Source organism: Dioscorea cayenensis, chromosome 18 (assembly GCF_009730915.1).
Source record: "Dioscorea cayenensis subsp. rotundata cultivar TDr96_F1 chromosome 18, TDr96_F1_v2_PseudoChromosome.rev07_lg8_w22 25.fasta, whole genome shotgun sequence".
Classification (NCBI taxonomy): Eukaryota; Viridiplantae; Streptophyta; class Magnoliopsida; order Dioscoreales; family Dioscoreaceae; genus Dioscorea; species Dioscorea cayenensis.
The window spans coordinates 20,407,521-20,434,288 of NC_052488.1; the positions used below are offsets into that span (position 1 = coordinate 20,407,521).

Below are 26,768 nucleotides of genomic sequence, written 5' to 3' on the forward strand. Positions count from 1 at the left end.
GTGGATAATAATGTATATTATTGATATATATGTGCAAATTATCTAATAAAATCACGTAGTTCGGGAGAGCATTCATAAATTAAATATATATATGAGAAAAATAGAAATGGGGTTAATTTTTTAGCAGGATACCAAACTATGATTATTTTTCATTATGGGTTCGAACTTCAATTTGAATCAAAATGATTATCCAACCTCAATTTTGTTTTACAGGGTGGTCACCCGAGAGATTCCGACTTATTTTTTTGATGATATAAATACCGAAAATTCTCTATCAACATATGCATGATCATCAAGTGAAACAAAATTAAAATTGGGAAACCATTTTAATTCAAATTGAAGTCTGGACTCCAAAATAAAAGTATGCCATAGTTTGGTACCCTATAAAAAAATTTACCCCATAGAAATGACATTGAAACTCATAAGTTTAAAACCACAAAATACTTTTATGATACAATTCTTACAACAGTAAAATTAGTATTTTATTCCTCTGATACTAATTTAGGGGTTAAGAGATAAAACTCAGCAGCAGCAGCAGCAACAACAACAACAACAATCAATAATAATAATAATAATACATGATTGGTTATAAATATGGTCTATAATGTCACTAATAAGAATTTCAGAAACCATATGAAAAGTCCATACCACATCCATTATCACACATAATAATTCATTCCAACAAGAAAAGAAAAAAGGACTCAAAAATAATAATCAAGTTCAATGAAGTCTGGCTTATCAGAGCAAAGCAATTGAATAAAACCATGAATTTTTCCCCTATAGTTTCATCTATTCCTAAAGTTCACTGACAAAAGAATTCAAAAAGGTTCATCAATGGCAATCACATGTACATACAAGTCTATCATCATGGACAACTATTATTTATCTGCAGCAAATCCAACTCTTTGCAATTCACAATGGAAAAAACAGACAGAATTCATTCTGGATTTTTGTTAAACAGGTATTCAAAGATCAAACATTTGGTATTGTCAGCTATACAAATGCACAGGGGGTGATGATCTGTGAGGGCTACGATGAAGGCCCTGGTATCGTATTGTATTGTAAACAAGCTGCAGAAAGCATTTATCATGAAAGGTAATTCTAAAACAGCATATAATATGATGTTTTGCAGAAACAATTGGTTTCTGACCTCTAGTTCCCTGCAAGGACAGTGGCTTCATGTGATCAGAGATGTCAAGGTTTATGCATAAGGATTTGCTGTTCCAGAGCAGAACCAGAACTTGATCCTTGCTATTATATCTGTAAATCGATCGCAAAGTTACAGAGGTGAAGAGAAATCAATGTATGTTAGACATTCAAGTTTGTTTAGCAATGTGTACTGTTATTTTGTTCATAAATCAATTGAAGAGTTGGTAAAACCTTGGAATAATTTCAAGAGAAAGACAGGCACAATAAAGATTAGTTTACCTGGAGCATCAGCAGCTCCTCAGTGAAAATTCTCAGTAGCATCTCAGAGAAGTAATTAAAGGGTAATATGAAGTTAACAGTCAAATAAATAATAGCATGAAAACAACCATGAAAAGAATGATATGTAGTTTATTTGGCTGTGTAAATAAACCATGGCTTCGTACATTAGTAATTTTTGGTGCATGTGTGATGTATAACACAATTCTCTATTGAACAAATAATGAGGTTTAACATACTAATTCAGTTGCTGATAAGAATGAAGGAAAAAAAATAATACATGAATGAAAGAATACTACTAAATTTTAATTTCCCAAAAAAAAAAAGGCGGGCAAAGACTAAAAAATGTTAACCATTTGCCCTACTTACAGATTGAACTGTCGAGGAGATGGTTTTATGGTCTAAGGGAGACAGAAGCATCCTGCAGATCATCTTCGCTGAGGCGAGGTTCTGATTTGTCAAGTATAGGGGACGGTGGTGACCACTGATCAGGAACCATGAGAAAATATGTCGACATGGCCTTCCTAAAACGTTTCTTGTATTGCTTAGGTGAAATAACAGTAGGCAACGCATTCTTCGGTCCACCCAAGATGCCCGAAGTTTTCACCCATGTTTCCAGATGTTTGTCCCATGTGTACTTTCTCATGAAGTCGATGATTCCTAGAACTAGTTCATGATTCTCCTCATCCACTCCTACCAGTAAAGAGTAGTCCATGACACCTATGGACTGCAAAAATGGCAACGATACGCAGAAATTAAACAGAATATATACACAACAAAAATGTGATAGTGTGTTGGTAATAAAAAGACACAACAAGAAAATACCATTTGGATTTTCGACCACTTACAGCAAGAAAAGACGTATCATTCCAAACAGCTCTCTCCAACAGACGTTTTGCCTTGTTTCCCACAAATATTGGTGATGTTGGCATTGCCTCAATCAAGTTCTGATCTAGAAGCACTCTGTTCTCACCATTTGAATCTGGGTTATAACGGGATCTCGAAGATCCCTTCAAGTCATACAGTCTCATTACTTTCCTTCCGAAAAGAAGGTTTTCCATCACCAGCAGATCCATCCTTGATTCCTTGCCACTCTTCAAGTGTTTAGAAATCACCTAAAGAAGAAAGGAAATGATATTTAACATATAAAGCGAAAAAAGACAAATCAAATAGACATATAATTCATAAAACAACATCCAGTTGTGCACGGAATCCTAATGTTGTGAGTTTAGTTAAGTTGCCTGTTTCCGTTTTCTGCATCGAAATGATATTCTAGTTAAGACAGGCATGTCAGGACTTACAGTTTAGCTGAATATTTCCTTTATTATTATTAAGTATTTTGTTCTACCTTGAAAGACTAGAAGCTATTCAAATTCAACACTGCTAGATCCTTAATACATGTCCCGCTGTCTCCCGGCACCACAAAGCATGTAGCATAATGATGAATCTATTCTATCTCCATAAAAAAAATTTGAACATTATCTTTCCAGTGCTAGTTATCTTTTGTATGTGTACTCTATTAAATGGTGACATAAAGGTATCACATTAACGTGAAGAAACCTTTAGTGATTAAATCATCCCACAAGCTCTATAGACAAAGAACTAGCTTAATTCACAGCAACGCTCTAACCGCCAAAAGACAAATGGGTGCTTGAAGTACTTTTAATGCAAATCATGAGGCAACAGAATCCCTTCCTTTACATCAGAACATATTAAAGTAGGAAACATCAAACTGATTATTGTTGGGACGTAGTGGCTCAGATCCATAGTCCCACATCGCCTGTGAAACCAATTCTCTTTGGCTTCATATACTCTCACTAAACCTTCCCTGTAACTCGAGTTATGGAGAAGTTATGGTGGTGGGTCCCTATGTAACAATTATATCTTCTTTATCCACCGCCATTTTCTTTTTTTCATTACTTCTTTTTATCTTATCTTGACAAATGGGTGGTTTTTTAAATGTTGGCCTATTTCACATTCATGTTCTGAACAAAGTCTTAATACAAACAAAATTTGATACCAATATATAGAAAAGGGATGCACTAATGGAAGCAAAACTAAAGAAGCTCATACCTGATATATCCCAAGAATTTTTGCCAAGCAAGTCGGGCTTTTCATGTCTATTGACTCTGATAGATATTTGAAATACTCAGGGCCAAACTTTATAAATGACTCGAGCTCTGTTTTAGTAACCTGCTTAATTATAAACCTATCATCCAATGATTTTGCAAAAAATACATTGCTCTTGCCACCTTGTGCTCCCCATTTCTTACAACGACTGAGAGATCTAACGAAATCAAGCTCAGACGGACAGCATTCTTTCCTTAATGCATCAAATCTTTTAGCAAAATAACATGTGACGGTATATTTTACTTTTCCTATTGCTCCTTTGTGTGCAAAGGAAACTCTAATATGCGCTTTCTCTGCATGATTTGGTGGATCAGAAACTTGAGAACTTCTACTTCCAGATAAAGATGAAATATCATCATCAGGCATCGGACCAGCACTTGAGAGATGTTCAGAAGATGAATCATCAACCGAATGAAATTGGTGAAAAGTCACAGAATCATAGAGATGCACTGAGAGTGAGGGGTCCCCACCATCTTTTATCCTTTCTTGATCATCTAACATCTGAAAATGATAGCCAGTTGAGACAAGTGCATATGTAATGATACTGGTTGGTTCATCATCATGGATTGGGATGACAGTGTCATTGATTCCAACAGGAAGAAGCAGCCTCCCACCATTTTGATGTTCTATCTCTCGGAAGAAAGAAACATAATTTGGTTTATACTCACTAAGCGCATCAAACCTTGGAGCACTATCCCAGTTGTTGTTGAGAGAACGATAGATATTCAGGAAAGGAGTTCCAATCCAGCTTAGAAAATCCTCTGCACTGTCCCCCCATTTGGTAGGCAATGCATGAGCAAATGGTTGGGCCAAATGACCTCTACTTCTTTCTTCTGAATCCTCAAAAACTGACACTGGAACCCCATCTTCTACAAGAACTGAAGATTCCAACATGACAGCATTAGCATGTGGTAGGCCACTTTCGCCAGTCCACTTTGCATCTAAAGCATCTGATAAATTTGCAGAAATTGGAAATTGACCATCAGAGAGGGTTCTGCGGACAATAATATCAGGTTCCAATAGGTCCAATTGATCTATTCCACTTGCTATTGTCATGAGATTGTTTTTATTTTGGTTAGCCTGGGAAGAATCAAACTCATTGCCTCTTTGCTGCTGATCTGTCTTAGGATTGCCAAGGTGGTTATTGAGGCTCTCTTGACAATCAACCAGATGTGTACTACCATTGAGGAATTCATTGGTATTGGCATCTGAATTAGTGCTGCCTCCTTGAGGGGTTGCATTACAATCTGCTGAGTTGGTGGAACAGAGCTTCTCCTTATCTGTTGTCACTAAATCACAAGGCACTTCACAGGGACCATTTGAAGCATATGTTAAGCGTTGATCCCATAGATATGACTGGAATAGCAACTGTCTCCTTAATTTATTAACCACAAGAATATCCAGAGCTGGCTGTCCTTCCTTCACTCCATTCTTTGATAACTTCGTTATTGCTTCCTGAAAGGAATGTGTGGAAACATTATTAATATGCAAGCACTGAGTCTGGGCATAGCATTAACAAACAACTACTAACCTCAAATTCCATTATCTCCTTTTGCAGCAGCTGTTCAAGTTCAACAATGTGTCTTGGTGACACCAGAAATCTCGGATTTTTGTCAAGGGACCCCCCTGCATTTTTCATCTCCACAATCTGGGATAGTGCTTTCATTACATCACTGAATAGAAGCTTCGCCCACTCAGCAACCTATTATTTATGCATGACTTATCGGTCAGCTTCAAGAAAGCAGCTCAAGTTTCTTAATCTCATGCATTATCGTTTCTTGGCATGTAAACAAACCTCAATTGCTTCTTTTTGTACCCATTCCTGAACTTGATAATTAAACTTGAGCATTGGAGGAGGAAGATACACTGAGTGAACATTGATCGAAGAATAACGGAAGCAAGCAACCATATTCCCAAACCTGCTCAAGTAATGCAGTGAATGAAGCAATCTGCACTTTGGTGATAAAGATGAAAAGAAAAGAAAGAAATGGAGTACCCATAAAACCGAAGACACTCTTTGTGAACAGAATGGCCGCAACTAGCTACCCTACTTGCAGCAGCATGATTTGAGAAGCTAAGTTCCAAAAATTTACCGAAAGATAAGCCCCAAGCTGCATCTGACATCACAACTCTTTGAGTTGCCGGAGGCAATCCATTAATCCGAGGGCAGCAAAGGCACCTGTGCCACATCCATATCTTCCCATCCTCTTCCCCAGCCAGAAGAAACTCAGGGAGCTTCCTGACAGATATTGTAAGATTGCCTTGCCGGTGAGTATAACAATGAACATGAGCTTCTGATGGCATATCACAGGAACAACACCGATAACTCTGGCATTGAATAACAGACAGACTGAGACATAGACAAACATTGGCAAACCAAACATGCCAAGGAAAGTAACAAATAATTAACCTGATCAAATAGATTGTCTCGCAGAAATCTTCCCAGGGGTTTGTCAAAGCTTCCATAGTATTTGATGCGGAAAAGATGCGGGCACTCACAAACAGTCCCTTTCCACACACATCTGGTCAAGAGGGAAACTAGAATGCTCCGATGATCTGAAGGAGGAGGGGAGAACTCCTCCTTTGATAAGCTGAACTCATTCTTACCATTGTAGTCTTGACGCGTGAATTCATTTGTCATCATGTTGTCTTTGTTAAAGGTATGCAAGTCATCAGGATAGTTGATGGGAGCAAGAAAAACATCCTTACTTGCTTGAACATCACTTCTTAACTTCTCCAACTCATTATTTTCGACAAAACCATCTTCATTTATTGGTTTCGATGATGCATGATAAGAATCTGAAACTGATATTGAAGTATAAGAAGGAAAGAGGGTCTTGCTTTCCGATTTCACAGCAGATTCACAATCACCATTTACCTTCAAAAAAAGTTTTATGTCAGCTGGTAATTTTTAAAGGTGGATGCAGATTCTCTAATCTGAGTGTTAAGAACTGCAGGCGATTTTGAATCTGTCACCTTCACATTTTCAGGATCTGACGTTACAGTTGGAACTGGCATACTAAGCACTTGAGTATCCATGCTACATTGCGATCCACCAGTAGGAGAGACCATGAAGCCAGGTACAGTTGAAATCGATCTGTTTATGCTGGAGGGTTTGTCCAGCAATGCAACAGTAATTGGAGATGTTGAGGAAATTGCAGCACCTTCATCTGCAAGAAAAGATGTTTCCATGGCCAGATGATAGGCTGCAAAAATTCCATACTGCATAACATGCTTTAGTTTCTTCAGGTCATCACCACTAGCACCCTTGAGCAAAACCTATAGAAATCAAATAAATTAGATGTGCGAAACTCCTTCCATAGTGGCTAAGCTAAAATTTAGAGAGAATAGCACAACGCAAAACTTAATAAATCTAAACTAGAAAAATAAACAGTAAACAGTAGTGTACTCCAAAACGAAATTTCGAATCCAAATTCAAATCAATTTGATTGGGTCATACAACTCAATAGTCAAAATTTGTTGTTACACAGAAATAGACATGGGAGGTAGTGAATTGCTGTATGAACTATAAGAACTTTACAGTAAAACTTTATTTTGCAACTGGTTCAAATGGCGTGCTTTACCGACCAAGGTCAGTTCAGCAATTGTAGCATTTCAACTGTGATCGGGAAAGAAGACCAAATACATCAAGGGGGTAAAGTGAAAAAGCGAATAAAACAAGCTGATCCAATATGCACATCAAAGATCAGGAACAAATATCATAAAAACTTCAGGTGGCTGGCAGAATTATACTAAATCATAAAAGAAAAAACTTCAATGAATCCAATTACCATGTAAATCCTCATACAATTGAGACTAACATTCTCTACCTTTACAAATTGTGTTTCTTTGTGCTGTGCTGTTACATTTTGTGCATTATCCAAGAAGCAATAATCAAAATGTCAAAAAGATATGAAAGGAGACAACCTATGTTCATAATCAAGAAAGAAAAATTTTCTACAGAAGTAAGTATGACTTACAGTACAACCTAAAGGCTTTGGGCAACCTTGAAAAAAAATTAGGTTCTTAGTCATTTTCTTGCCTCCCAGGCCAGCGGTACCGTGTTCCTCGAAACATTTCTCCACGTAAAATAATTCACAACTTCCAAGATTTTGCGGTGACAGATAATCAATAGAAGGGACTATTTGAGCACCAGTGCAGCGAGCTATACGCTCAAGGACTGGCCTTTTGATATTTAGAACAAGTGAAATATTTTTCTCAAGAATATAATCTCGGGCAAAGTGAGAAACTGATTTTTCTACTAAGAGGACATCAGGGTGCTGAGCATCGATCTTTGCAACAGCCATCTTCAAATAATCCATTTCCTATTCACAAGTTATCATGACATAAGTACAAGAAAACAAGAAAGAAGGATGCAAGTCAATCTGAAAACAAATAAACAAACAAAGATCATCACACCTGCTGCAACAAGGTATCAAAACTTGATAGCAAATGTGAAACTCGCTCATATTCAAGAGCTCCTCCAAGGATTAATACCCGAGGATTTTCCACTTTAGATGCCATGCGGCGATTTGCCATTTTTTTCTTACAAACAACACCCTTTATTACCATGCTAGAAAGAAAAAAAGAAAGCATTAGATATGTTACAAAAATATATTAGAATTCATCTTACGAATTCCTTATATCAAAAATGGCAAGTCAGCATTTTTATTAATTAGTACTACTTCACAATGTGGGAGAAAACTTAGTCTGAAAAAAAAAGGACATGAGAACACAGAATTGATCATCAGGACTGGAGACTGCATCATCAATATTGATAAACTTACCTTTCATTGCGAGTTCCACAAGCTATGCATTTAACCTTCACATATCCACCAGGATCCATTCCTCCTCCTTTGCTAGTGTCAGGCTTAAGGAAGGTTGCTGCTTCCCATGATAGGGATGAAATTATGTCCAACCAGCTCCCTTCTTTGTCTTCTTCATCAATGGAAAGACTTTCAGCCTGAAGAAATTGAGCTATCAAAGTCCGGAAATGTCCACCAACAACATTTTTCACCGCATTTTGATGTCCTTCATCCATACGCTCTCTTGTATGGCGTTCACTTCCAAAGTTGGAATTGCAAAAATATCCCCACTGACCTGAAGCATCATCATCATCGTCATCATCAAATAAATTATCTTCTCTATCATCTTCTTCATCTTCAGGACCAGGGGGAAACCAAAGCAGTCCATTGCTCTCAAAATCCAGAGACTCCGCATCTAGATTTGCCATACCATACACTGAGGAAGGCACCTCATGATCATAGGCACCATCTGGTCCACTATTTTCAGTCATCTTATGGACCCCTAGAGACGCATAATAATCTTTAGTATCATGCAATGGAGAGAAGTTTTCCATGGCACTATTAATTTCTTCAGTAGGACACTCTTCAGGAAAATGGTAGCTTTGGTCAACACTGTTGAACTCGGTTTCAAGATAGTAATCATCAGAATGCTGAAAAGACTGTGTTTCTGTGTAATTTCCAACATGATTTTCATCATCATTCCTGTTATTGATCATAGAAGAAAAGCAAAGTAAGCATCTTTAGAATATAACGATCTTTGCAAATCTTTTATATGGTTGTTGATGATCCTTAGTTACCTTAGCTTGAATGTGTAAGATTATATGAAACATACATAATAGCAGTGTGAATAAGTTTTGGGTAGATAGAAACAATCACATTCATCTTAATAATATAAAAGTCAGTATTAATTTTTGACAACTAGTACTGCTTACTCTTAAGAACATAAATATATATGATTTGAGGAAGGAACATCACCAAATAAACATGCAACCACCTTGGTGTACATATTAATAAGAGTTAGAATAAGGTGATATCCAGAATTGATGCACAAAGAAATGATACCTGTTTGTGTTCATCCCGTACAAATTAGGAGGTGGATCACCAGCTTGCAAAGCAGAATTACTGTCCTTCTCTGCTCCAAGAATGTCCAGTTTATTACAACAGGGTTCCATTGGCACAGACTGACTAGGAGTCAAACTAGAACTATGAGGAACATGCGGATACTGTCCAGTTGATTGTGATGAAGAGCAACCAGTTCTAAAACTGCTGTAAATTGTGCCATCGGACTTGGTGCTCACAAAACTTGTGAATGAAAGTGGGGGGCTGATACTCATGGAGGAAGCCTGATTCCTGTTGTCAGCTGTTGTTTTATCCTGCTCCCATTGCATGAAGCAGAAATTGCACACCCGGACACGTCCCCCACTCTCTTGGGCATTCTTTGGGTCATCAAATAAAATGGGAACAGAATTTTGAGTACATTTTGCACAGAAAACACGACCACAAAGACGACAATGATGCCTTCGGTTGAATACAGTGAACTGAGAATCACATTCATAACAAACCCTGCAGCTGTGATCAGGCATCCAAAAATCCCTAGATAAATTTTCTGGCTCAGACCTCTTCGGGATCCATGATCTTAGGATCCCAAAGAAGTCTGAGAGTGCCTTCTCAGAACAATCCATCAATAGTGCAACCTCCCAATCCCACTCATAATCAAACCAAAACTTTCGAATTCATTGCACTACTTATCATCATCTTAAACTAAATTCTATGCAACAAAGCACAAATCCAGATTCCATCAACCACTAGCTTCCAAACCAAACAAAATCAAATTCAATACTAATAACATCCCTGCAGAATGACAATGTCACCATACTCGCAGGAAATGCCGGAAAACTTCAATTTTGAACATCCACATGCACTATTCTCAACCAGCAAAACAAATCCAGATTAAAGGTTTGATTCTGAAACCAGAAAACACTGTCGAAGAACCACAATCATTTAAATATATCCTTGTATAACATCAACAGCGAAAAACGAACCTCCGGGTCTAGCATGAACCCTTCAAAGCCAAATTGAATCAATTCTATGCTCCATAACCAATCACAAACCAATTCCTCCTGATGTTCAATCACTTTCTATCATCTAAAGCCCCGTAAATAAAAAAAGAGGCACAAAATCCAAGATTGTGTGAAAAAAAAAAAAGAAAAGGAAATCAAAGCCAGGTATGATCTCGAAGGCGATAAACGAGAGCGGGTAATGGGAGAGAAAGGCGGAGCGAGGGAAGGAGAGAGAAGGTGCGAAAACAAGCGGCACCAGTGAATGCCCCCATCTTTTTCGATTCAGTGATGGAGAATTCAAACCAAAATCAAGCAAAACAGAAGCGAAATCAAGGGAATTCCGGGGGATAAAAATCCAACCTTTCTCGGTACCGCGAGAAATTCTTGCCAATACTCTGCTCAGTGGACTTGACCCGGATATTGTACACGTGCGCAAAGAAGCTGATGCCAGCCATTGATTTTATTATATATAAAATATAATTTAAAGTTTTCGATTCTAATAAATATCATATATATATATATATATATATATATATATATATCAGATTGTCGAGCCCGGTAGAGCGTTGACCCTGCCAGCCTCAGAGGTCGGGGTCGATGGATTCGACCGGGTTGAACCGAGGGTTGAACCCAGAGTCAATAATAAAAATATTTAAAAAAATATTTTTAATAATTAATAATGATAAAAAATAATATAACATATATTTTAATAATTAAAAAAACACAATTAATTAAATATGTTTAAAAAGTTTAATTATATAGATTTTTGTTTTTTTAAAAATATCTAAAAATACAAATAAATTTAATATTTAGAATTTAATTTAATATAATATCATTATTTTTTTAAAAAAATATAAAAATATTTTAAAAAAACTAAATGATTCTCTCGGGACTCTCACCCGTTCTTTTCTCATGACTCAAAATTCAAAAAAATAATAAATAAATGAAAATATGGCCACTATCCCCTTCTCTCTCTCTCTCTAACTCTCTCATCCTCTCTGGCCGCACCTCTCTCTCTAACTCCCTCACCTTCTCCGGCAGCACACCATCTCCTCTCACGGTCTCACCATCGTTAGTATTTTTAACCCGTTTGATCCGGCGGGTCACCGGTTTCCGGGTTAACCGGCCGGGTCGTCGAGTTTTTGGCCGAGTTATTATATGGCCGAGTCAATGCATGTAACCGGACCGGCCTCATGGCCGGTTCCCGGTTTTTCCGGTCGAACCGGCCGGGCCGGTCCGGTTTTGACAACCATGATATATATATAGTATGTGTGCGTATGTACCATGAAACGGAAACATATGATATCTCAACTATTGGATAGCCCAATAGTAAAATCTTTGAGTGTAAAAAAGAAAAAGTAAAAAATTTAAATTCCTTCTCTAATAGTATTGTTTTTTGTACTGTTCATGCACTGCATATCTAGTCTCAATACTATTTTGTACTATTCATGGCCTGGGTATGGGGTGCTTACCGCCTATTAGTAAAAAAAAAACATATGATATGATAAATTGATAAAAGATGAAGTAGGAAAAGCATGGGAGGTTAAGGTGAGAAGATGAAGTCACTAGCGGTGGAGCTCGAGGTGGATTTCAGGGCAAGGGTTCATTGGGTGAACGCGTTGCAGCCAAGTTGGGGGAAGAAGCACACCGCAGACTTGTTGTTTCTTATATTTGTCCAATCGATAAGGATTGTTGTCGGTGTGTGGTTGCTAGAATTCAGCTCCAATATGGAGGCAATGGGTTGCTGCCAATGGGTCTCTATCGCCGATCTTCGTCTTCACTGTTAACTGGGATTCCCCCGGTAGAGTATCACATAAAATAATATTTAAAATAACAATTTTTTAAAGACTACAACATGGATAAATCATAGACTAGTTGTTTGTCTGATCCACTTGTTGTTTTGGGTTTCTCTTACTCAGAAAGTTTTTTTATCTCTTTAGTGCATCATTCCTTGTGGTATTTCTGTTGATTTTTTTTATATATATAAAAATAGATAAACCACATGTTTATTGAAATCTTTCTCTTAATTTGACTTCCATGTTGTAATCTTTGTTTTTTATATTTTTTTCAATAAATAATGGTTTTATTTATTTATTTTTTAATAATAATAATAATAAAATCTATTTTTTACACTGACATGTAAAAGAAATTGGTGAGTTTTTTGTTTCTTGGATGAATCATATTAAAATTAAAGAAAAAATACAATGATATAAGATGAAAAAACAGTTACTTTTATGTTGGAAGGATGGTAACTTTTTATCCTCATCAAGAGAGAGATTGAGGGATTAACTCTCTCTCTCTCTCTTAACTTTTTATCCTTATCAAGAGAGAGATTGAGGAATTAACTCTCTCTCTCTCTCTCTCTCTCTCTCTCTCTCTCTCAAAACATTGGTTGAGGTCAGTAGAGCAAAAGAAATCCACAAAGTTGAGGCTTCTTTTAGTTGTCGGGATCATTTTCTCCGGTTTAGATTTATCCTTTTTTTAGAGAATAATGTGTAGTATAATTGAAAATGCAATTATTGCATTCTAACTAAATATACCAATAAATTGCCTTAATAAGGTGGTTCCTAAGACCACGAAGACTAGTATCTTGCTCACGCCCCTAGGAGGCTCAAACCTCCTAAAAGGAAAGCATGGGATGAGTAAGGTTGAAAATATGGCAAAATTGGTTCCAAATTCAAAAAAAAAAATGGTGTTTAAGGAATAAATAGTCAACTGATTCTTGAGACACATGGTGGAACACAAGAAGTTGCTATTGAGATTCTGTTACATCCTTATTTAGCAAAATTACCGAGAATGAGGATTTTGTTCAAAAAAAGACAATGTTTTCTGGATAGGGTTCTTCTCACAAGATCTTGTGCAAAGGGTATCTAAGGCCTTCATCATTTAGAAAGTGGTAGAATGATTTGATTAGCAAAGGTCATGCTACTAGTCCAACACATACCTTGTAGTCCATTTCATTAGATATGATCCCAAGTAGACCCGCATGAAGGTCTCCAAGCCTTTTGTTAATGAGAAAGATAAGTAGATGCTAAAAATCATGTACAAAGATTTTAGGGTATGGCCAAAAGAGAAATAAGTAGGGCCACTCTTGCCATCTTGGCAAAAAAAGAGTAGAATTACCATCCTTAATGATAGAAGTGATGCTGATTTAAAATGCTGGTAGATATTTAGGAGTCTTATGCCATAATAAAAAACTTTTGGGAAAAGATGCATGAAGAGAGAATCCTCATGACCTAATTTGTAATGTAATTGAAGGAAATAATAGGGGACCTCCACTTCCTATGTCAAAAGCTTGTGCACGTCCCTTGTCTTTTTTAATGACTTAGCCATTCATCTTGACAAAATAAACATATATATATATAAGTAATAGAGACCAACATCAACATCAAGAACTTTGGCATAAAGTGTCCTCCACAATGTACCAAATATGCCTACATTAAAAGTCTTGAAGATTAAGGATGTCCCGTTATGGCATTCCTCTCTCGGGCTTTACATATTTCTTAAAAACTAATTCATATTTCTCAATATATATATATATATGTAAAGCAAACAAAGAAACAGTTATGCACCCTTTCAAGTATTTTAGTTGTATTTATTTATTTTTTAAATTTCTTTTCCATGTGAGAACTTCTTAATCATAAAATATTAAATCAAATACTCCATATAACTTTAATTCACCCCTGTGATGTCCATCAACTTGGTTCTTTGACCAAGTTTGACTAGAGCATACTGACTTTTTCTCAGGAAGTGGAGGCCATGACTCTCTATCATCCTACTCGTGACCCTCTGTCAGGTCACTAGTGAATTCCAGTCTTGTCGGGGTTGGTGGAAGAGCTCTTATTGAGAGCCACTCCCTCTCCTGGCATTCTTCTTTTTCTCTTCCTTGGGAGAAGCTCAAAGCTTGCTTGCTAAAGGCATCTTCTTCAATCTTGGAAGCTCTTTCTCTTTGGAAGAAGTCTAAATCTTGGGCTTTGGAGGAAGGTCCCCTTCACTAGCAAGTTTAGAGGCAGGTAGCTTGTTCTTGTGTTATAGTTTTGAATCTTTGTACGGTTTAATGCTCTAATCTTGGTTGCTTGTTCATTCTCCTTGGTTTGAGAATGTTGATCTTTGTGTGTTGTAGCATGCTACCTTTCTCATGCTTTGATGATGATCTTAAACTTATGCTTGTATATTTTTGGTTGCAAATTAGGTGTATACTTACCAACTTTTTGTATGTTTGAGTATTGTATTTGTGCTTGTAAGTTGCTGTGTTCTTCAATCAAAAACAGAGAATTTTTAGCTTAACCCATAACCAACTAATTAAAGCTAATCTTTGTTAATCTTGCTCAGTGTAATTAAACCTTTGTTGAAATCGTTTTAAGCATAATGCTTTTGCAGAATTTCATAATCCTTGAGTGTTTGGAAATTTGTGTTTTATTATTATTATTGTTATTATTATTTTAATTTTGTTTTCTCATTTAATTAGTGGGTCATATCACTAAGTTCCTGAATACATTTATGTATATATTTAATTGAATGGCAATAGCTTCATGTGTGATTTTCTGAAAAAATTTATATATATGTATATATATAAATACGGATATTTTTAAATACATATATTTATATTTTGTAAACCTGTTTTGTTTTTAGTTTAGTTCACTTTATATTCATGTGTATATATATTTCAATATGCCTATGTCTATACATATACATGTTTGTAGTTATGGTCTTCTTGCAAAACATGCTTTATTTGTTAAATTATCTAATAGCACCTATATATTTATATATATGTGCACTTATTGGTGCTAGAGTTTTCTGCAACCTTAGTGTATTTTATTATTAATTATTTCTTGGCTTGATCTTGTAATCATGTTTTAGTTTAGTCTTTATTGGTATTTAAATGCATATAAGCATGAGTTTTTTGAATGTATGCTTGAGATCTTAATTATTTGTTAATATCTGATTTTCTAAATTTTCCTGGATTTTAGGGGCTTTATTATGTTTCTAATTTCTGTTTATCATTTTTATATGAGCATGACTAGAGGGGGGGGGCACGGGCCGGTTAACCGGGCTCGCCGGGCCCAACCCAACGGGTCCGAGTCGGCCTTTGACCGACCCGTAACCAGCCTAGCCATTTGTGCCGACCGGGTTGGCCCAGCCAACCCCGCGGGTCACGGGTCACCTTGGAGGTGACCCGGACCCAGCCCACGGCACCCCCCAAAACCGCCAGGCTGGAACCTACCGGTTTACGGGCCAGCCCGCCGGATTCTTAATTAATTAATTATTTTATTTGTTTAAATAAAATTGTAAAATAATATTTAAAATAAAGAATATGTGACAAAATTCACAAAAACATTTGAGATAGTTGCCATTGTTTTTATAGGCAATTCATATGGTCATTTTCTTATCCTAGCCGATGTGGGATTAAATGTAACTAGTATAAAATACATCTATTGTTTATATCTTTTAGTAAAGAAACAATATCAACTCAAAATAAACTGATGGATTGGTTAGTGTGTGTTGGTGTTATGAGGCCATGGGTTCAGACCTTGCCAACTACTATATTTATGTATATATATGTTTTTGCCATAATTAAGTTAAAGTTTTAAAATTTTTAAAATACTTATCATAATTTCAAATAAATTAAAATAATTAAAAGCTTTTGTAGTTATTAATTTATTTTATTAAAAACTTATTATATAGTGTTTTAATAACGTTTTTAAAACAGGATATTAATTGATGGGATTAAATTTAAATATGTTAGATAATCATTAATTTTATTTTTAATATTATAAAATAACTAAATATAGAAATGATAAATCTAACAAATTTTAAAATATTAATGGTTATGTTATAATATGACAATTGTTAATATAATCTTATAATTAATATTTTTATCCTAATGTAAATTTTTTTTATTAAAATATATTGTTAATATGAAGATTAATAAAAATTTATAGTTAAAAATTTTATTTTTATAAACTATGTTGTAGTAAAAAAAATTATTGATATGTTAAAATTTTAATTTAATTAATTATTAATCAAGATTGAGTATTATGATTTTAATTTAATAATATGTTTAGGATTTTGGAGGTTATATTAAAAGAAATACATAAAACTGTTGTAGAAGGAATTATACATAATTATAGTTTAACCACCTAATTATAGAAACCAAATAGGATTATGGTTGAAGATTTTAGAGATAACATTACAAAGATAATAATATAATAACATGATGATGCTCAATATTTACTGATATCAATTATAAGATTTTAGGTTATATTTACTTTATTGCATGGACAAATTACATAAAATATTTTTTAATTAATTAAATATTTTTTAATTAATTAAATATTTTTTAATTAATTAATGTTCACTAGTTATATATATATATATATATATATATATATATATAATTATAAAAAGTCGATTCGAATCCTCGGAATTTTAATAAAATTTTTGCTAGAAAATTTTAAAAAAATTGTTAACCCGCGGGTTGGACCCGGGTGACTTGGCGGGTCAGCTGACCCAGCGGGTTTCACCGGGCCGGGCCAAAAATCGGCCCGTGCCCCCCTCTAAGCATGACCTCTAGTTGTCGTTTATCCATACACCTGTAAGCATGCTTTGTTTAGTTGATTTGTTTAATTATATGTGTTTATATATTTCATCATTCATGTTTATCCTACAGCCTTTGTATGTCTCCTTTGTGGTAGCAATTGAATATTAAGCATGACTTCTTCTTAAATCATTTATATTAGTTGCTATTTACATGTGTGTGTATATTTATATGCTTGGTTTTTCTAATTTTTATCTGTGGAATCTTGTTTAAATTCCTGTTGTGTAAAGCTTGGGCTATAGTTGTTAGTTAGGCCCAATCTGAGAATTTTTTTCCCTAAGTGTAGTTTATTTTGTTGGGTTAGATTATTGTAGCGAACATTAGTTCGTGAGACTTGGTGAACCCGATTTGTAACTCGGAGCCAGGTAGGCTCTCGCACCTGTATATTTCTGTATTTCTGGCGGTTGTTATTTATTTAATTATTGAATTATTTAGTAATTTGAGTTATTTATTTGTTTACTTATTTATTTATTTACTTGTTATTTATTCTATTTATGTATTTATTTAATTTTATTATTTATTCGGTATTTTTCTCTGTTATGTTCTGTTCCAACTTCACAGTTGATGATATAGCCTCGTGCTGTTGATTTCTGTTATCAGTCAGAGAGATGTACGTGACTGTTTCTGCGTGTTTTCGTATTTCTGATTATTTCTATATTCTGCGCTTTTTTCTGTATTTTTGTGTGAATTATGATTAATTATTCTGTAATATCTACTTTATATGTTGTTTCTGTGATCCTACTAGGCCCTTGTGGCTCATGCACTCTGTGATTCTGTTCTCGCAGGAGAAGATCAAGTCTAAGATCGGGGTGTGTCTTGGAGTCGTATTTCCTGCTTTGGTAGTATATCTGTAGTGCACTATCTTGTGTGAGTAAAACTTGTATCCGTCAGTATATTTTCGTCTGTAATTGCTTTTGTGGTATTGTATTATGTAGGACTGTTAAAATCCATACTTGTACTATTTTGGTTTCTATTATTCTATTTGTAGTTCTGTATTCATTGTTCAGTATTACACTTTGTTAGGGTTGACTTTTGACTGGGATCAAGTCCCGAGGCTTTGCACCTATTGGGGCCCAGTCCCATTAGATGCGGGCAATCTATCAACGGGCCCGACTGTGGGGCTACGATATGACAAATAAAGCGGTGGATATTTCATTCTCATTTTATTCAAAAGTGAGTATTAGAATACTAGTACTTGTGATTTGTGCACAATTCTCCTTTTGTAAAAAAATATATATATATATATATATATTTATTTCAACTAAAAAATTAAAGTAAGAGAAAAAAAAAACACGAAGAAAAAACCCCAACTTAATATCTTACTTCACAAGGGGGTTATCCGCAAAAGTAAAAACCATTCTCCAAAAACAAATTAAACTTTTCCGTAATAACAAGGATTCAAGGGATTAATGTGCAATTAATCCATGTTTAATTTACAAACAAACCCAAAAAAATTTACTATTTTTGCAAATAAGCATCCCACTTCATCTTCCTAATTGATTCTCTCTCTTTTTGGAGCGTGTGGTTAAAGCGCAACCGCTAGAAACATGTGGAGACGATCCGCTTCTTTCGTTCTCGAGAAGTACCAGCTTCCTTCTTCTCCAATGGAATCCCCCAAGAGCCCTCAAAGCCCTAACCCTAACCCTATTCCTAACCTTAACTCTACCCATGGGATCTCCGCTTACTACCAGACGAGGGCGGAGCACCATGGCGTCGTCACCAGTGACTGGCTTGCACAGGCTCAGGCTGCTGTCGAACCACCGTCGCCGCCTTCAGAGAGGACCTCTCCTGGCTCTGGAAAACCGTTTAGCGTCATCGAGGAATTCAACTACTGGCGTAAGAAGCCTGACCTCGCTGAGGCTGTTGCCGCCATCATGGCCCTCGCCGCCGTGATCCGGTCTAGCAACGGAAGTACCATGATGGAGCTCGAGATCGAGCTCAAGACGGCTTCGGATGCTCTCAAGGTGATTGTTTTCGCTTTCATTTTTTCCCCTATGGATTGTTTTGGACTGTGAATTATGTAGGGTTTATGCGTATTTGTTATAATCGTACCGTTGTGACCTTTGCCAATGAGTTTGCTTTCTGGATATATTGTTTCCTGGTCAATATTGCTTTGTTGTTGTGTGCTTGATTTTCCTGAATGTTTGATTGATGCAAGCTAGGGTTTGAGAGGAATTTGGGCAGGAATGTGGAGACTGATTTACATTGTTACATTTTTATGTGTAATGTTGAAAGTCTTGGGAAGAGTAGATTAAGTAATATTAACCATGACCACTGGTTGGCTGGTTGATAGGATGGTGGAAGAAAGAATTAAGAATTGTAGAATGCTTGTATAGGGTTGGCATGCTTTTGTGCATGGAGCAGGATTACTATATGGTTATTTGGAGTGTCCGTTCAAGTTTCATTTCATTAGAAATCTTGCAAAACCAATACTTCTTCCGAAAGTGTTTCTTTAATTTCTTCATATCCTGAAACATGTGTCATGTTCATGTATGATGATCATGCTGGGTTCAAGGCACTTGCAAGTTTACTGGACATATTGAGATCCTCTAAGAACCATGGGACCTTCAGATTTTTATTGGGGTTACGTAATGAACCTCAAGTGGGCCTATGGAGGGAATTGTTTTGAAATCTCGCTTGCGAGCTTGTCTGTGACTCTGTACCCATAGGAGTAATTTGGGCTATACTATCATGCATAATTCAGATATATCATTCATGAATCCTTCCTAGCAAAGATGCAACCAAGCCATCTGGATTCTTGAAGAGAAAAGGATTAATATTTTTATTTTGGCTGGTATCTTGTTTGAATTGCAACAATTCTCCATTCTGAGGCCATCTATCTTGATGTTATTACTGCTGAGCATGTGATGCTGAGTTCTTTGATGAGTCCACTGATCATTCTCGAATAATTGTGTTGGGATTTCCTATGCTTCATTAGTGCACTTCTTTTTTTAGCAAATAATTGACTGTCATAATTTACATCCTTTTGCTGAACTGAATCAAAGGACCCATTACTATCTTGATTTCAGAAAGGTGACAAATCATCAATATCCTTGTCTGCTGGCTGTGATTTGTTCATGCGGTATGTGACTAGGACTTCTGCATTAGAGTATGAGGACTTTGATGCTGCAAAGCTCCGTTTGATTGAGCGTGCAGAAAGATTTGGGGAGATCTCTTTGAAGGTTAATAATCTGCCAGAACTCACATCTTTACTCTTTCATTTGCCTTTGTACTAAGCATGATGTGGAAATTCCATTTGCCAGGCACGTCGAACCATTGCTATGCTTAGTCAAGATTTTATATTCGATGGTTGTACCATACTAGTTCATGGTTTCTCAAGAGTTGTGTTGGAAGTACTGAAGCTAGCAGCTTCTAATAGGAAACTATTCCGAGTGTTCTGTACAGGTCTGTTGCATTTTGTATATCCTTCTGTTTATTCCAAGTATCAAATACAAATCATATTGCATTTGCTTACAGAGGGAAGACCAGACAGGACAGGACTGCGTTTATCAAATGAACTTGCAGCCCTGGGCATACCCGTTAAGCTTCTCATTGATTCTGCAGTGGCTTATACCATGGATGAGGTTGACATGATATTTGTCGGGGCGGATGGTGTTGTGGAGAGTGGAGGAATTCTCAATATGATGGGAACATATCAAATCGCATTAGTAGCTCATAGCATGAATAAGCCTGTCTATGTTGCGGCAGAAAGTTACAAGGTACAATCTACAACCAGAAATATTTGCCTTCTTGAAATTCTTTTAATGAAAATTCTCATATTTCAGTCTTCTGTAGAGTTTAATAGGTTGATTTTAACCTAATGATCTAACCTTGCAAAGTTAGAACCCTAATTGCTTTGTTTAACCTTGTTTTTAAATTCATATACTATCTGATTACGGTCCCGGTTTAGTTCTTTGACTATGAAAAACTAAACTATATGAATGATCTTGAAACTCGACAGTTTGCCCGATTGTATCCACTGGATCAGAAAGACCTAGAGCCGGCAATCCGCCCAATTGATTTTGGTGTTCCCATTCCTTCGGGTGTCGAGGTCGAGGAATGTGCAAGGGACTATACTCCTCCTCAGTATCTTACACTTCTCTTCACAGATCTAGGTGTTCTCACACCATCTGTTGTTAGCGATGAGCTTATTCGACTGTACTTATAGCTGTGAAACCAGCATTTGGCAATTTAGGGATCTCAAAATAATGGAGAAGATTTTGTGAGAATTATTTTTCGCGGTTTATCTGGTTTTGTTTTGAGATTATTGTAATTGAGCTCTTATAAATTAACCATTGTGAGAACTGCGAAGTGGATGTTTTTCAAAGTAGGAAGAATGATCTTTTGTTTACTGTAAACAGTAAACACTAATACAAGGTTTTTTTTAATATATTCAAAGAATTACATTTGTTTTGTTAAAAAAAAAATTAAAGTGGAAATAAAAGCAATAAATGAAATCAAATATTAATACATAAAACTTGATTGACAATTTATATATGTATGGAATTTATAACATTATTATCTTTAACAAATTACTTATATCAAAACCAAAATTTTAAATGTTAATATTTTTTTCAATTAAAAAAAAAACAAATACTGGTTCCATGTCTTTATAAAACATATTTATCTTTAATTTTTATTTTCTTTTTATAAAACCTTCAGAGTTTAGTGCAGGGCATGCTTAATTGGGCTTCATTAATTGATGGGCTGAGCCTTTGATATGATGAATCCCTTCATTCATCCTCAAGTTGGTTCCCTGGTTTTGCTAGGGTTTTCGGCGGCCTTTCTCCTCCGGACTGAAGTTTCTTTCTCTGATTCGATCCAAAGGAAAGAATTCAGAGAAAAATTTGAGTGAAAAAGGAGATATTGGAGTACAGTTTCAATGGCGGTTAGTTTTTTCTTTGATTTCTTTGTTGTTTTCTTCGATTTTTCATTATGTTTTGCTTGTTCTTAACCTTGGATTGGTGCAGTCGATCGCCGCTGGTGAAGAATTCAGTCTCGTAATCCGACTGATGAACTTTGATTTGAAGAGCATTCCTTTGGCAAGAAGCATTGGTGACTTCTTTTCCAGAGTCTTCTCCAGAGCATTTGATCGTCGTGACCGCAAAAGGTTTTTTTTTTTCCTCTTCACATCTTAGATTCACCTTAAAAGTTCAATTTTTGAGCCTTTTCTTATTCTTTATAAACAAGAAAACTTTGTATATGTGTTAGTGAATTTCATTTGAGTTAATGTTTATGCTTTGCTTAATGATTTTGTTTCAAACTGATAGGAAATCAGGCATAATGGTGGAAAGTTTAGTATTGACTGATGAGGAGCCCTTCCAAATTGAAGTCCAGGAGTGGTTCTCCAAGCGAAATCAGTATCATGATTCCGGTGATGGTGGTGAGCAGCATGCTGTTTTCAATGTCTTGGATAATGTTTTAGTGTGTGCAATGGAGCGGTTGAAGAAGTTGAGGTTGTTTGTGATTTTCTTGGGTGTGATTATTGCATTAGCATGTATATTCAACTTGTACATGCATTGTTAGAGCAACACCTCAAGTTCATGTTGTTTGGAAATTTATTGTAGGGAAAGCATTACGATGGCTGGGAAGCATGGCTTCTATGCAGGTGCTACTAGCTTCTTGAGCTCAGAGAATTATTATGAAACTTATTCTGATAGTCAGAGTGCATTGATCAGGGCACTCTGTTTAGAGGGCAAGGTAGGTGTTGCTCTACGTCTTAATGATGAAATGCGAAGACATAATGTTGTTTTAGATCTTTTTACACACAACTTTCTTATGAATGGACTGTGTAAGATGGGTGACCTATCGACTGCTAGTTGGCTTTTGGAAGATATGTTATGTGTTGGTGTGACTCCAAATTCAGTAACATATAATACTTTGATCAATGGATTTTGTCAGAGTGACAACATAGACACTGCTCTTAATCTTGTATCTTTAATGACACAAAATGGAGTTACACCCAATGTAGTTACCTGTAATATACTCGTTCACGCTCTTTGCCATAAGGGTCTCTTAGACAATGCGAAGAAGCTTCTCACTGAATTAGTAGATGAACAGGAGGCCACAGATATAGTTACTTCAACTATACTCATGGATGGATGTTGTAGAAAAGGGGACATGGTGCAAGCGCTTGAGCATTGGGATGGGATGTTTCGGAATGGTGTTGATGTTGATCACATTGCGTTTAATGTACTAATAAAGGGTTTCTGCTTGATTCATGATATTAAGCTAGCATACAGATATCTTTGTGAAATGTTGAAGAAAGGTTTTTTCCCTGACCATGTGACCTTTAACACCCTTATCAACGGTCTTTCTAAGGAAAGGAGTATGGATGAGGCTTGTGATATACAGAATAAAATGGCTCTTTCTTGCATAGTACCTGATGAGATCACCTACAAATCAATCATTCAGGGTTTTTATCTGGAAGGTGATGTCTCTAAAGCTTTTCAGTATTTAAATGAGATGTTAATGCACAAAATGGTCCCTGAGCCTCGTATTTGGAATCTTGTGATTAATGGGTATGGAAGATATGGAGATGTGGATAGTGCTTGTTTAGTTAGAGATATGATGGAGGAGCTGGGTGTCTCTCCTAACACCTTCACATATAATGGGCTAATTTATGCTTATGTTAAGAGAGGGAACATTTATGATGCTATTTTGCTAAAGCAGGTGATGCTTGCTTCTGGGATATTTCCTGATGTTGTTACTTATAACTTATTAATCAGTGGTGCATACAATATTGGTTCTGTTTATTTTGCTCGCCAATTGTTGCGTGAAATGTTATATAGAGGGTGTCAACCTGATATTTTTACTTACACTGAATTCATGAGAGTCCTTTGCCGAAAGGGAAATGTGCAGGAAGCTGAGGGAGTATTCTACAAAGTGCAGAAATCTGGTTTGTCAGTTGATCATGTCCCATTTCACATTCTTATTAAGGCGTACTGCAAAATAGGGAGGCCAATGGAGGCATTTTTATTTTATCAGAAGATGATAAGGAAGGGGCTCATGGGTTGTTATTCAATGTATTATTCGCTGTTCATCGCATTGATGAAGAAAGGATTCTGCCAAGAAGCAATGCAAGTGTATGGCCATTTGGATAGACTGAGACCACAAGGATGTGAAAAGACTGAAGTTTTGGTTGTATGATAGTTGGAATTTTATTGCTATGGAGAAGATAACTCTGGTAAATTTTTATTATGATGTTCGTCAAGATCATGTGGAAATTTTTGGATTCTTCCATGATGAGTTGTTCATGGGAAGCTAAATATTAAAACATGTATTTGCGACAAATGGATGATTATAACATAGCACCTGTGCCACTCATATTGGAATTGCATCAGAGGAAATCATGTTCCGAGAGGTTGAAGTTGCCATTAATTTATCTCACTTGTTGTTTTGATGTCTAAAACTGAATTTGCTTCCTGAAACATGGATGCTAAACTGATACCATCACACTATTGTGGTTGAATGAGCAAGGACTGGAATGAGCTGATTGTGATTGCTGGAGAGTCCATATAATTTTGGTCAGGGAAAGGCCATAAAGAACTTTTAACATTCTCTCTATTATCATACTGGTAAGTGGCATTTACTTTCATTTTTTCAGTACTGAATTTTCTTATGCTTTCTTATGGTAATTGTAAATTTTTTGTTGGTTTTGGAGTGAGAATTCTGTTGCTTTTGTAGGCATGCTTCATATTTAACTCTGCAAGCTACCGACAGCTCATTTAGATTGTGGCAAGTTGGTTGTACTTTCTCATTGACCAAAAGTTCGATAAGATGAGGTGAATGCCATAATATCAACATCACTATGGTTTGGGGACCTCTGTATGGTGAGACACTGAGACTAACATTGAACTGTCTATCTGATTGCAGTGCAGGGGTACAAATTGATTAAATACACACATTACTACCTCAGAAGGGTAAATTCACCAAACATACCTCTGCTTTTCATTATGTTTTGCATGACTATTTCTGTTTCTTCATGGAAAAATTCCTCCCAGACCATTGAAATGTTTTAACTGATCTTTCTTTCTTTCTATTTGTTTTTATCTCATTAATCTATTTATTTATTTTAGTTCTACTGATTTTGAAAACACAATGCTTCTTTTTCATATTGGTTATACTTGTCTAATGTTCTTACTTTTTCTCAAATGCTGAGTGTCGTTATGCCAGCTTATGTCAAAACCATTTTGCTATTGTTCGAGCCATTGATTATGTGCTGTCTTTGTTGCTTCTTGTTCATTGTTGACTCTCAAGTTATCACTGAAATGTAGCCCCATTTCTGTACACAATGGTTACTTCTTATGTCGTCTCGCTTGAATTTTCATCTTTTTTAGTTTAATTTAAGCCACATGCTATGCTATAAATTTATGTGAACTCTCATACAACCCTAATATCTTTTTTTTTTTATTGCGCCTAGACAGAAGACCGGGATATAATAATACGACTAAAACTACCTTCTGACTTTCATGGACCTCCAAGGATGTCGTAATTGATACGAAAAAACACCGAAGACCATATTTTTTTTCGTTTTCCATATGTGCCGAAATCATTGTTTCAACAATGAATTCCATCACATTTTTGTTCTTTTAATCGTTAACATTGATATCTAAAAGCTGTAAGATCATTCAATTATTATGTGAATGCATTATACTTCTCCAGGTATGGTTTTCTGATCTTTCAGTAACTTGATAATAATGTTTCAGACATTATCATTCAATTCTAGAAAACTTTAATTGTGAATTAAGAAATCCATTTACTTATTTCAGTGTTTGTTTGTAAATCCCATTTTCAGGAACATTATGATCAGTAATGGGAATGTTCCTTGTATGTTCATATAATTATTATTCTATATATATTATACGCAGTTTGGTCAACAAAAAGGTTGGTAGGCACAAGTTGGCATCAACCAAGAACAAGTTGCAATTTTTTAAAATCTAAACCATGCACATAGACACACTTGCAGATTCTTACTTTTTTTTTTTAATTAATATTATTATATATGTATATATATATTTATTAAATCTATAGTAATGTTTATGTTTATCAAAACTGTCATGAAAATGCAATTTGTACATAATATAAAAACCTGTCTAATCATTGACAAAATAAAATTTGATAAGAACTCCTAAAATTCCTTTAAATCTTTGATGAACCGCCCACCCAATTGATGAGATGAACTACTTAAAATAAGTTAAAGTTTGATCAGGTCCGGTTTGGTCTCTCTCTCTCTCTCTCTCTCTCTGTGCAATATCATGATGTTGATGTAACTTTAATTTGGTTAGACCCGTTGTCTTTTCTTGATGTGTGTCTGTCTAACTCGGAAATGGGACCCACCCTATTTTGTCCTCTTCTCCTTCCTTCATTTGGGCTTTTTGTGAGCTTTTTGAGCCCGGCCCGCATTCGGAATTGGATTTTACTAATAAAATGAAACCGAACTCAATCAACTCTCATTTATTTACTAACTTTTTTCTATAGTATTTTTAATATATAAATATTTATATATATTTGTAGTAAAGTTTTTCAGTTCAAGATACTCTTACAAATTAATTTTTTATTTTTTTAATGTATATAATTTTAAATTTAATAAATTATATATTATTATCGCAAAAGTCACTTCAGTTTAAATAGACAACGGTACTAAAAATAGATCTTTCACGTGGTGTGCAGAGCAGTCAAAACATATACTTGTTGATCTTTTTAATATATATATAATTATATTTAATATTGTATAAAAATCAAGTGAAA

The 26,768-nt window shown here is 35.6% G+C and overlaps 3 protein-coding genes and 1 long non-coding RNA gene across 5 annotated transcripts; 3 read left to right on the plus strand and 1 right to left on the minus strand.

Moving 5' to 3' along the window:
* Positions 1-848: 848 nt before the first annotated feature.
* Positions 849-10,837, minus strand: LOC120281729 (1-phosphatidylinositol-3-phosphate 5-kinase FAB1B-like). The gene is made up of 14 exons (XM_039288424.1): positions 9,423-10,837; positions 8,343-9,062; positions 7,975-8,128; positions 7,536-7,880; positions 6,532-6,834; positions 5,966-6,433; positions 5,552-5,883; positions 5,351-5,474; positions 5,087-5,257; positions 3,499-5,010; positions 2,274-2,540; positions 1,795-2,152; positions 1,151-1,260; positions 849-1,070 (listed from the first exon to the last, which is right to left on the minus strand). The coding sequence occupies exons 1-12, from the start codon at positions 10,040-10,042 to the stop codon at positions 1,820-1,822; spliced, it is 5,349 nt and encodes a 1,782-aa protein (XP_039144358.1). The 5' UTR covers positions 10,043-10,837; the 3' UTR covers positions 849-1,070; positions 1,151-1,260; positions 1,795-1,819.
* A 7,675-nt stretch (positions 10,838-18,512) lies between these two features.
* On the plus strand, positions 18,513-21,345 carry LOC120281745 (translation initiation factor eIF-2B subunit alpha-like). Its single transcript, XM_039288446.1, has 5 exons — positions 18,513-18,982; positions 20,048-20,200; positions 20,282-20,423; positions 20,496-20,737; positions 20,980-21,345. The coding sequence occupies exons 1-5, from the start codon at positions 18,566-18,568 to the stop codon at positions 21,184-21,186; spliced, it is 1,161 nt and encodes a 386-aa protein (XP_039144380.1). The 5' UTR covers positions 18,513-18,565; the 3' UTR covers positions 21,187-21,345.
* Positions 21,346-21,765: 420 nt separating this feature from the next.
* LOC120281736 (pentatricopeptide repeat-containing protein At5g24830-like) lies at positions 21,766-24,573 on the plus strand. Of its 2 annotated transcripts, XM_039288435.1 has the most exons (4): positions 21,766-21,906; positions 21,989-22,128; positions 22,289-22,474; positions 22,586-24,573. In XM_039288435.1, exons 1-4 carry the CDS (start codon positions 21,901-21,903, stop codon positions 24,165-24,167), a joined length of 1,914 nt encoding a protein of 637 aa, XP_039144369.1. In that variant the 5' UTR covers positions 21,766-21,900; the 3' UTR covers positions 24,168-24,573. The 2 variants fall into 2 exon arrangements, with proteins under 2 accessions (XP_039144369.1, XP_039144370.1); XM_039288436.1 differs by lacking the exons at positions 21,766-21,906; positions 21,989-22,128 and having other exon boundaries at positions 22,339-22,401.
* On the plus strand, positions 24,572-25,732 carry LOC120281748. Its single transcript, XR_005542778.1, has 3 exons — positions 24,572-24,595; positions 24,705-24,940; positions 25,441-25,732. It is a non-coding gene; the product is annotated as an uncharacterized LOC120281748 (long non-coding RNA).
* The last annotated feature ends 1,036 nt before the right edge of the window (positions 25,733-26,768 follow it).

Bases quoted from the DNA above. Each gene is read 5' to 3' on its own strand.
- LOC120281745 (XM_039288446.1), top strand. From the start codon at position 18,566: ATGTGGAGACGATCCGCTTCTTTCGTTCTCGAGAAGTACCAGCTTCCT. The intron at 20,201-20,281 runs GTTAATAATCTG...TCCATTTGCCAG, and splicing joins TTGGGGAGATCTCTTTGAAG to GCACGTCGAACCATTGCTAT. The intron at 20,738-20,979 runs GTACAATCTACA...GAAACTCGACAG, and splicing joins TTGCGGCAGAAAGTTACAAG to TTTGCCCGATTGTATCCACT.
- LOC120281729 (XM_039288424.1), bottom strand. From the start codon at position 10,042: ATGGATTGTTCTGAGAAGGCACTCTCAGACTTCTTTGGGATCCTAAGA. The intron at 6,434-6,531 runs GTGACAGATTCA...CTTTTTTTGAAG, and splicing joins CAGATCCTGAAAATGTGAAG to GTAAATGGTGATTGTGAATC. The intron at 2,153-2,273 runs GTAAGTGGTCGA...CCATTTTTGCAG, and splicing joins ATGATACGTCTTTTCTTGCT to TCCATAGGTGTCATGGACTA.
- LOC120281736 (XM_039288435.1), top strand. The intron at 22,129-22,288 runs GTTTTTTTTTTT...TCAAACTGATAG, and splicing joins GATCGTCGTGACCGCAAAAG to GAAATCAGGCATAATGGTGG. The intron at 22,475-22,585 runs GTTGTTTGTGAT...AATTTATTGTAG, and splicing joins GAGCGGTTGAAGAAGTTGAG to GGAAAGCATTACGATGGCTG.